Below are 10,479 nucleotides of genomic sequence, written 5' to 3' on the forward strand. Positions count from 1 at the left end.
ATTAAATTAGATATTTATGTATACTATATAATTAATATTTGTCATATTTAGTAATAAGAAGCGTAATGGTTGAGTGGCAAGTGGAGGTTGTTTTTGCTCAAAGGTTCTTGGTTCATGTACCGGTTCACACCGGTTTTCTTTCTTAAACGGTCCAAAGAGTAAACCGAGCCGGATTAGGGTCCAATTCACCAGTTTTAATGGCTGAGTGGCAAGTGGAGGTTGTTTTTGCTCAGAGGTTCTTGGTTCGAGACTTGGTGGAGACATTTTAAAAAATTTTTCAAGTTGACCGGTTCGATTAGACCGGTTTGCAACCGTTGTCGATTTTAACCGATTTGATCCGGTTTACACCGGTTTTTTCCTTAAACAGTCCAAAGATTAAACCGAACCAAATTAGAGTTCAATTCACCAATTTTTCGGTCGAACCAGCCAGTCCGGTTCGATTTTTATAACTATGCTTTCCGGTTCAAAGGTCTTTTTGCATTTTGTTTAGAAAAAGAAGACCCAACTTCTCGTCCTCAGTCACCTGAAACCCCCCCCCCCCCCCCCCGCCAGCCCCGTTCCTGATTCCCCAGTCTCAGTGTTATTTCTCCCCAAAACACAACCCTAGCCTCAGCGCGCCGCCGTTGATGTGACCGTTGCCGCCTGTTTCGTCCTGGTCAGTTGCCAATCCTCGTGTTTCGTCGTGCTCGAAGGCCCTTCCATTCCCCCAACGCCAGGGTCTCCAGGTCATGCTCCGCCGTCGTCCCTCTGTCGTGTGCGTCGCCAGCTCCCCGTCGTTCGTCGCCTGCTCGGCAGTGATCGTCGCCAGCTTCCCGTCGTCTGTGGCTCTCCCTCAAATCTTTGGCTACGGCGCGCCGCGGGTGGAGGCAGTGATGGCAGCGAAGCCACAACTTCTCTCGCTTCCAGATCCGAAGAACAACGGCGTTTGCATTGGAAGGAAGAATCTCTCGGCAGCCATGGCCCATGGGAGAGTTTGAGTTCGTTACAAGAACCTCTGGGTTACGATAGGGAATCGGGTTCTGGTTCGAGTGGGTTGGGTATTGGGGGTTCGGGTAGGTTTCATGGGCTTAGCCCAAGACAAAAAAAAAAAACCGTCCTGCACTGAACTCGGCTCCACACCCGCAACACGACAAAACTTGTTACTTCAACCGGGTCGTACATGGTATACTCATTGCATTGGGGTAGAGGCTCATTGGCTCAGCTACCACCGGCAGGCGGCAGTCAACTGGTTTAAAGCTAATCTGTGGTCTCCCTTCCAACTCCAATTCCAATTCCAATTTCGTAGCCATGGCTGCCTCTTCCTTTACCGCTTCTACCATCCCACACCCTTACCCCTTCGCTACTACCACCAAATCTAGTCATCTTCTTCCACTTTCTTGTTCTTTCCCTCGCAATCCTACCCCACTTCCTTCCTTCCGTCTCCGAGCATCATCCACTACAGTCTCTGCCTCCGCGGTTTCCACCAAAATCGAGGATTCCAGAGTGTCCGGCACTCCGTCGAAGGCTCTGCCGTTCCGGGTGGGACACGGCTTTGACCTCCATCGGTTGGAGCCTGGTTACCCCTTAATCATCGGTGGAATCAACATCCCCCACGACAGAGGCTGCGAGGCTCATTCCGATGGTAAAATCTCCGATTCCAACAATTCTCTTAATATCATTATGTTCTGATTCTGATTAGTATTATGTTGTGTGCCAAAAAAGGGGATGTTCTGCTTCACTGTGTGGTGGATGCCATTTTAGGGGCTTTAGGTCTTCCTGATATCGGCCAGATATTCCCCGATTCTGATCCCAAATGGAAGGGCTGTGCCTCCTCTGTCTTCATCCAAGAATCTGTCAGTTTCTTCTACTCTTTATATATTAATCAAAATCTCATGCTTAGTTTAACTGATTCCGTTTAATTATGTTATTAATCATTCTGAAATATGGAAAGAGCTTAAATTAATCAAATTAGGTTTCACGATGGGTTTCTTCTTTGTTTATTACAGGTGAGGCTAATGCATGAGGCAGGTTATGAGATTGGGAATTTGGATGCTACATTGATTCTTCAGAGGCCTAAGCTAAGTCCACATAAGGATACCATCAAGGCCAATTTATCTGCACTGCTTGGAGTTGACCCTTCTGTGGTGAATATCAAAGCAAAAACTCATGAAAAAGTGGACAGCCTTGGAGAAAACAGAAGCATTGCTGCTCACACCGTGGTTCTTCTCATGAGGAAATAATAACAAATCCACTATACAATTTATCAAACTTACTGTAAATGTTTGTTATAAATTCTGCTTAGTCCGTACTCCTCATAGTGATCTCAAGTAATGAATTATACAATGGCTGCTCAGTTTTCATTTAATTTAGCGCAAGGGGCGACTTGGTAAGATTTGGATGCTGTCCTGTGCAACTCTGTATTGGTTAAAACATTTAAAATAAAGCATTGTCAAATGCGTTCGTTAGTCCTCAATCTTCACCATTATTTTAGTGGTTATATATTTGGTCGTATTGGAATTAGTCCCGGATCAGTTTATTGCTACTCTCAGTTTATTTACCTTCGTTTTTACAACGCAGCTTGTATGTCATACTAAACCTTCTTTTGTTATCAATCAAATACATAAAATAAAACGAAAGTGAATTTGCACAAATAGAAATCCGATATATATATATATATATATATATATATATATATATATATATATATATATATATAAGATCATTCTGTAACTATATAGTGAATATGATATTTTAAAAAGTGGGGTTAAAATTAAACGAATATTTTTTTTATTATTTAGCAGTATTTTTTAAAAATTATGGCTAAAAAATGTTATCAAAATCTAAAAAATATTAATTTTAACACCATTTTATAGTCACTGTAATTATTGTAAGTATAGATATATTAGAATTATATATATATTAAGTCCAAAATTTTTAGGTGACAAAGTAGTGAAACCAAAATTACTCATAGAAGCCCACAAATAAGGGAGGTCCGAGGTCCAAGATATAGAATCTCGATATTCCTTAGGCATTCATAATGAGCACAGAAAAATGGTTTTAAATACCAGAAAACTTCCTAGGAATAAGGGTAATTGTTTTATAAAGGAGACAAGTGAATTGAAGAAGGTAAATCTGATTTTTCATAACCACATCCACATGATACAAAAGCTAATTTAACTATCAGTGTGTCTTTGTTAGTATTTTATGAATTTTAATATTTCATTAAAATCGGAATAATAAAAATACTCCTAACAGATAGATAGTTATATAATAATTATTGATCAACCGTCAACACGATAGGTAGATATAGTATTGGATATAAAAATCACTTTGTTAATTTGCAAAACAAATTAACTATTAAATTAATTATTATATATTTACGTTGTTTAATTTATTTTAATATATACTTACGTTGTTTAATTTTTTGTATGAATATATTTCACATATATAACATTGAATGATAGAAGTTGAATTGCAAAATGCAAGCATTAAAAAGAAATTTGAACAACAAACATGATGAAAAGATGGAAATTAAAGCTTACTATATATGCAGGACTTTGACGGAGTACGCTTCTACTTTCTACGTTCTAAATTTCCCGGCGGTTTTTGAATCACCCCATCCTCATCCTCATTCTCCCAAGTAACGTTGTTTTTTTTTTTTTTTAATTAAAGATGGAAAAATTTGAATCCATAATCTAAAAAGTGAGTATAAAAAAATTATACTATTTGAGTTATAATTTATTAGCTAACAAATAATATTTAGTATCTCACTTTTTTGTTTCTCCGTTTTATTTGGAAGCAATAATATATCATTATAATGTTTCAAAAAATATTATTGAGTTAAAAAATTAACTAAATTAGTTAATAATGACAAACATTATTTTATTGGACTAATTAATCAATTAGTGTTGATTATTTATGATTAAATGTTACAAGCCAAAATTCATTGTTGCAGCAGCCCAATATGAAACAAGCAGAATCTACCTTTCTGGCCAACAATTTCAATCAAAACCCAATTCCAACAATTTCAATCAAAGCTCAATTGCAAATAACAAAAAAATCAAACGAGTTGAATGAAAAGAACCAACCCAAGTCTGAATTTATCTCTCAAACCAATCCCTCCAATTTGCTTTTGGTAAAGCAACGTTTACCTTTTTTCTTCTTCGGTCAGAATTCAGAAAAGTGAGAGAGAGGTTCGTTCCTAAGTCTTTTCATCAAAGAAGAAAAGAAAGAGAAAGGTTAAGCAAAAGGTTAATGTCTAATCACCAAAATCAACCCATCTTAGGCTAAGGTAGAGGTCAAAGGTAACTTATTTCCTCTTGCATGCATATTGCTTTCTTCTCATCTTCTCCAACTCTCTGTCACTCTAAATTGGGATAAATGAAGAAAGGAATCTATGTTAAGCTTTGCTGTAAATCTATGGTCAAATTTGTGTCTTGGGGACCAAGTAATATTTCAATGGTTCAAATCTGGATTTACCATTAAAAATAATTTTCTTTGCTGTCCTGAGACTTTCGATCAAGAAAGAAGGTCAGAACCAAAGTTTCTAATTTGAATATTAATGGAAGAAAGTGAAAAAGTGAGTTGGTGAAACACACAACTCGAGGGTTGACTTGGAAGAGAGCAAAATCAGCATCATACAAGGAGATACAAAAAAAGATTTTTCATCTTTCAGAAGCTAAGGAGAGATGATAACCAGTATTTTTGAAGTTTATGTTCTGAGAAGAATTCTTTGAAAATGTTTATCAACTTGGACAGTACTTCCTAGTCAAAGGAGCATTCCGCTAGAATGAGGAACTAAATCAGAGGCAAGCAAATCTGGTTCATCACATAGCAAAGAGGCTGTTGAAGCATCAATCTCCTTCATATTTTACAGATTGTAATTTTCTTTTCAATGTTTATTTTTCTGTAATTTCTTGAGTGGTAAAAGGCTAAAAGAGAGAGCTTATGAAAAAGTAAAAGAATGATAAAAGGCTAAGTGAAAGCCTAGAGTGAAAAGCTTAGAGTGATTTCAGATTTCTTTAGATTGATTCTATGTCTTGTATCTTGTACCAGTGAAGTACCCCTTTTTTAGTTGGGTGAGTACTAAAAGTGAAGAGTTATGTATTAACATAACAAAGTCAAGTTAGGTTAGAACTTGAGAGTGAAATGATTGTGTCAATCCTGTAGAATTGATGTACGTAATACTTTAACTATAATGAAAATTCTACCACTGTTGTGGTGGAGACTAGATGTAGGTTGCATTGCATAAGGCAACTAAACCATGATATATGATGGTGTCAATTTTTCTCTTCCCTTCTCTGTTCTGTTTTCTGATATTCATGAGACAAAATGAGATAAATTTTCTGTTACTTAGTTCAAACAGAATCAGACTAAAAATTTATTTTAAAATTAAAAAAAGTCATAAATTCAACCTCCTCTTCTCTAAACCTTCTAAAACCTTCAAATATTCATTAAAATTAAAGTAACACTTTTCTATTGTTAAATAACATTTTTTAATATTACTAAAATATAAAAAAATATAACTTTAATTTTAACAAAATTTACATGTTCAGCATAATAACCATAACATAGTCAAATTAGAATCCACTTATATAAGTCAATCTCCAAAACTGAAAATCTCAAGTGCAATACAAAATTCAACTCTAGGCTTTCTCACCAAAGCCTTTGAAGAGTTTCAATGGCACTTTACAATTGGCTTTAGTTACTAAATGTGCTCTTTTAATTTGTTAAATGTTTTTTTTTTACAAGAAATCAGAATAAGAATAACTCATATATATAGTATTTTCTCTTCTCTAAATAGTTGTCTATTTTACTTTTTTTTTATAAATTTATTGAAAAATTAAAGGATAGTCTCACAAATCGAGATTCACATACAGGCCAGTAAATTAGGTTTGAGGAAATAGAACGCTGGTGTACAATCCGCTATTATTATGATAGTATTTGTATCTGGCAATGTGCTCCGTAGTGTTGTATGTGTGTTGACTGTTGACCATATAGAGAACTCAAAGTCTCTTCGAAGTTCAAACTTCAAAGACAATGAATGAAAGGAGAAAACTCTAGAGAAGAAAGCTGGCATTATTAAATGCTCCCTAAAATACGATAGGTCTTAATTTATTATTTGCCCGGCTGCTAACTACTACTTTCCCAGATTTCAAACTAGTGCTAATACAAAGGAGAAACTCCGCCGAGGTGGTTTAATTTTAATTTAGAGCCAATATATTAATAAACGTGCTTAACTATATATGCATAAAAACAACAAATATCGCATGACATCTAGAATAATATATATATAGGAAGATCTAGTATATATGACTTAGTAAGAGGATAAATTATTATTTTTTTTAGATCACCTTTAATTTGTGGAGACGAAAATTATATTGACTTTGAATAAGGTCTGGTAAAATTTGTTGTTGAGTTTAAAACTTTTTGAGTGGCTAGCGTGATTTTTTTTCATATTAACGAATAGATTGGAAGTGAGTCAAACTAATTTATGAGTCAGATTAAGTTTGACTTGTTAATAGTTCAATAAATTGAATTTGTAAGCTGGTGAGGTGAGTCAAGTTTGAATTTAAAATTGAGTTCATAAATTAAATGAGTCGAATTTAAAGATGAATAAACTCAAATCATTAGTTTATATATATATATATATATATATATATATATATATATATATATATATATATATATATATATATAGTTAAATTGGGGATATAAAAGAATAAAATATGCATATTTATATATTAATGTTCTTAAATTTTTAAAATTTTATAATTATTTTTTTATATAATTTTGATATAAGATATAAATAAAAAATTTATAATTAATAGATAGATAACATATTAAATTGATTTTTTAATATTTTTTAATATATATAAGTTATAATTTATCGATATAAAATTATAGATTATATGTTCCTGTTATTTAAGCCAGCTCGTGAGTTCGAGTTCGTTCGTGAGCTTTCGGTGAGTCGAGTCATGAGACAAGCTCAATTTTTGTGTGTCGAGCTTGACTTTGGTTTACCTCGACTCAATTCGTCTCACTTTCAGCTTTACAAATAATGCTACATGGCTGATAAATATTATTATTTTTTATCAGTACTTAACCAGCACTAATTTATACCCATGCATATTTATATATATTTTGCACACAAGAAACATATAGTTTGCACATATATTTACTAGATTTTTACACACATGAATCAATACAATTTGCACCCACATTTTTCAGAATTTGCACACTTGAATTAGTAAAATTTATTTATTAAAGATAATTTAGTATTTGTATTGGTCAAATGATGTAACCTTACACCATTAAAAACACTAATAATAACTAGAGTTAAGTACGATTTTGATCTCTAATGTAGAGGTCGAAAATTTATTTCGTCCCTATCATTTTTTTCGCTACAAAATGGTCTCAAAAGTTTCAGTAGATTTTAAGACTAAGTTAAACCTTTAGGGCTATTTTGTAGCGAAAGAAAGACTAAAAACAAAATAAATTTTCGATATACTTTAAATTGATGATTATAAATTACAAAATTTATTTGATCTAACACTTCTTATTTTGATATACTTTAATAATAATATGTACATATTTTTTTTATTCGTTGCATAAAAAATTAATACAAATAACACATTCCAAAAAACATAAAAATAAGTTGTGTATTACGTGAGAAGTAGGAGTAACATGCAGGAATTTGAAGTAAAGGAAACTTCATTATAAATTATTGGAGGAGTGAGGTTGTCTTCAGCTTTGAAAGTCAAAGTTTATTTGCGGAGGACATGCTGCAAGTACTATATAAACACCTGTCTCTTAGTGGTAGACACATCGCCTAATCATAAACATATATACCTGCAATTTGTGGAGGATAGACGACGCTTTATTTGCTTTGTTTCTCTGATCTCTACTGTGATTTATATAACAAAGAACATTGAAATTAAATAATACAAAGATGGAGCAAGCAGGTGAGTTCCTACTGTCAAAGATAGCACGAGGTGATGGACATGGTGAAAACTCGCCATACTTTGAAGGGTGGAAGGCTTATGAAGATGACCCCTTTCATCCCATCAAGAATCCCAATGGGGTTATCCAGATGGGTCTTGCTGAAAATCAGGTACTGATATATATACATATTATTAATGAAAGTTTTAATTACTTATGACAAAAATTAAAAAAACCTACTTTTTAATTTGTATGTTATATATTGTTACTTAACTCTTACTTCTTCTTTGTTGTATTGTATGTATGTACGTATGTGCAGTTGAGTTGTGATTTGGTGCAAGAATGGATAACAAGTAATCCAGAGGCTTCCATTTGCAGTGTAGAAGGAGTGCATGAATTCAAGGATATTGCTAACTTTCAAGATTATCACGGTCTCCCACTCTTCCGACAAGTGAGTAGTGCATTCCATTTCATTTCATTATTATCAGATAATAAAAAACAGAGTAAATTGAATTGAGATTGAAAATATACACAGGGAGTGGCTAAATTGATGGGGAGAACGAGAGGGAATAGAGTGAAGTTCGATCCTGATCGTATTGTTATGAGCGGCGGAGCAACCGGAGCCCACGAGGTCACTGCCTTTTGTTTGGCTGACCCCGGTGATGCCTTCTTGGTACCCACTCCTTACTATCCAGGGTAATCTGCCTATGTCCTTTTTTTTAATTGACTTAATCCATTTTATGGATCCATAATTTCTATATCCAAATACAAAATTGAAAAAAAAATTCTTTGCCCCACTAAAAACAAAATTCCTCCAAACACCATACAAGCAATTTTTTACTTCTCGTTATTTAAAAATAGTTGAGTTAGTTGAGTCTTGTTTCTTTTATATTACGTTCTAATTAATTAATTAATTAAGTTGTGTCTAATAATGCAGCTTCGATAGGGATTTGAGGTGGAGAACAGGAGTCCAACTTATTCCGGTGACATGTGAAAGCAAAAACAACTTCAAGTTGACAAAGAAAGCGTTAGAATCTGCATTAGAGAAAGCCAAAGAAGATAACATCACAGTCAAGGGCTTACTCATCACCAATCCATCAAACCCGCTTGGAACAATCATGGACAAAGAAACCTTGAAAATGGTTGTCACATTCATCAACCACAACCACATCCACCTAGTATCTGACGAAATATACGCCGCAACGGTTTTTAGCCACCCGGGTTTCACAAGCATAGCTGAGATAATAGAAGAAGAAGACATTAAAATGGAATGTGACCGTAACCTCGTTCACATTGTTTATAGTCTCTCAAAGGATATGGGCTTCCCTGGTTTCAGAGTTGGCATCATATACTCCTACAATGACAACGTCGTCAACTGTGCTCGCAAAATGTCAAGCTTTGGATTAGTGTCCACACAAACTCAGCATCTGATAGCAGCGATGCTATCAGATGATGAGTTTGTGCAACGCTTCCTTGCAGAGAGCGCAAGGAGGCTTGCGAAAAGGTATGGGATTTTCTGCCAAGGGCTTAGACAAGTTGGCATAAAATGCTTGCAGAGCAATGGTGGTTTGTTTCTATGGATGGATCTGCGTCCTCTTCTGAAGAAGCAAACGTTCGAAGAGGAGATGGCGCTTTGGAGAGTGATAATCCACAAAGTTAAGATAAATGTTTCGCCTGGTTGTTCCTTCCATTGTTGTGAGCCTGGTTGGTTCAGGGTGTGCTATGCAAACATGGATGATAGGGCTGTGCAAGTTTCATTGGCCAGAATGCGTGGCTTTGTGCTCCAGAACAAGGACGTGATGTTATCTTCAAAGAAACCTTGCAGCCCAAGAAACTTAATGCTGCCAAGAAACTTAATGCTGAGCTTCTCATCCATGAGGATGGATGATTTCTTGATGTCACCTCACTCTCCTATCCCTCAATCGCCTCTTGTCAAAGCTACAACTTGATCTCTCACCTGCCACTAGATTACTATAATATTTATTAATTGCATATTCCTGCTTTAAGGTTTTACATTCTAGACTATTAGGAGCTGTTTTTGCATTAGCAAGAGCGAGCTGAGCTTTTAATTTAGTCACCTTATTAACTACTAGGAACTCTTGACATGTAGTTTATAAGATATAGTCACACATATTTAATTTGTACTGCTTAATAAGTTAATAAAGATTAAAGTACAGAGCATTGAAGAAGGATTCTTATGTATGCCTAAGCGGCAATTAAAGAGGAAAATCGACTTGCTGTATTATCATAATTAAACAATGGGTAGTACTGGGGAGCCAATGGCCTAAGTGTACAATGTGTACAATGGGCTAAACCTTTGGTCCATGAATAAAATGAACATTATCCACACTATCCAGAATAACCATCCGAATACCAGGGATAATAAACATCTCATGTCATAAAATCACTCATCCTAAAAACTTAAGTTAATTTTGGAATTCACCAAGAATCAAACCCTTGACCTTTCGGATCTAGAACTCTAATACCATGTCATGAACCCACTCATCCCAAAAGCGTAACCTGATAGGACAATGTAACACTAATGGTCATATCTCTAAT

The 10,479-nt window shown here is 34.8% G+C and overlaps 2 protein-coding genes across 2 annotated transcripts; both read left to right on the plus strand.

Annotated features, from left to right (window-relative positions):
• The first annotated feature begins 469 nt into the window (after positions 1–469).
• Positions 470–2,452, plus strand: LOC112801453 (2-C-methyl-D-erythritol 2,4-cyclodiphosphate synthase, chloroplastic). The gene is made up of 3 exons (XM_025844188.3): positions 470–1,621; positions 1,702–1,832; positions 1,986–2,452. Exons 1-3 carry the CDS (start codon positions 1,288–1,290, stop codon positions 2,217–2,219), a joined length of 699 nt encoding a protein of 232 aa, XP_025699973.1. The 5' UTR covers positions 470–1,287; the 3' UTR covers positions 2,220–2,452.
• Positions 2,453–7,818: 5,366 nt separating this feature from the next.
• Positions 7,819–10,086, plus strand: LOC112799681 (1-aminocyclopropane-1-carboxylate synthase-like). The gene is made up of 4 exons (XM_025841739.3): positions 7,819–8,092; positions 8,240–8,371; positions 8,456–8,616; positions 8,858–10,086. Exons 1-4 carry the CDS (start codon positions 7,931–7,933, stop codon positions 9,867–9,869), a joined length of 1,467 nt encoding a protein of 488 aa, XP_025697524.1. The 5' UTR covers positions 7,819–7,930; the 3' UTR covers positions 9,870–10,086.
• Positions 10,087–10,479: the final 393 nt, after the last annotated feature.

Source organism: Arachis hypogaea, chromosome 5 (genome assembly GCF_003086295.3).
Source record: "Arachis hypogaea cultivar Tifrunner chromosome 5, arahy.Tifrunner.gnm2.J5K5, whole genome shotgun sequence".
Classification (NCBI taxonomy): domain Eukaryota; kingdom Viridiplantae; phylum Streptophyta; class Magnoliopsida; order Fabales; family Fabaceae; genus Arachis; species Arachis hypogaea.

What these genes read in the sequence shown, in the direction of transcription:
- LOC112799681 (XM_025841739.3), top strand. Translation starts at nt 7,931, where the DNA reads ATGGAGCAAGCAGGTGAGTTCCTACTGTCAAAGATAGCACGAGGTGAT. An exon ending in TGGGTCTTGCTGAAAATCAG is followed by an intron (nt 8,093 to 8,239) that starts GTACTGATATAT and finishes ACGTATGTGCAG; the next exon opens with TTGAGTTGTGATTTGGTGCA. An exon ending in CCCACTCCTTACTATCCAGG is followed by an intron (nt 8,617 to 8,857) that starts GTAATCTGCCTA and finishes CTAATAATGCAG; the next exon opens with CTTCGATAGGGATTTGAGGT.
- LOC112801453 (XM_025844188.3), top strand. Translation starts at nt 1,288, where the DNA reads ATGGCTGCCTCTTCCTTTACCGCTTCTACCATCCCACACCCTTACCCC. An exon ending in CTGCGAGGCTCATTCCGATG is followed by an intron (nt 1,622 to 1,701) that starts GTAAAATCTCCG and finishes GTGCCAAAAAAG; the next exon opens with GGGATGTTCTGCTTCACTGT. An exon ending in CTGTCTTCATCCAAGAATCT is followed by an intron (nt 1,833 to 1,985) that starts GTCAGTTTCTTC and finishes TGTTTATTACAG; the next exon opens with GTGAGGCTAATGCATGAGGC.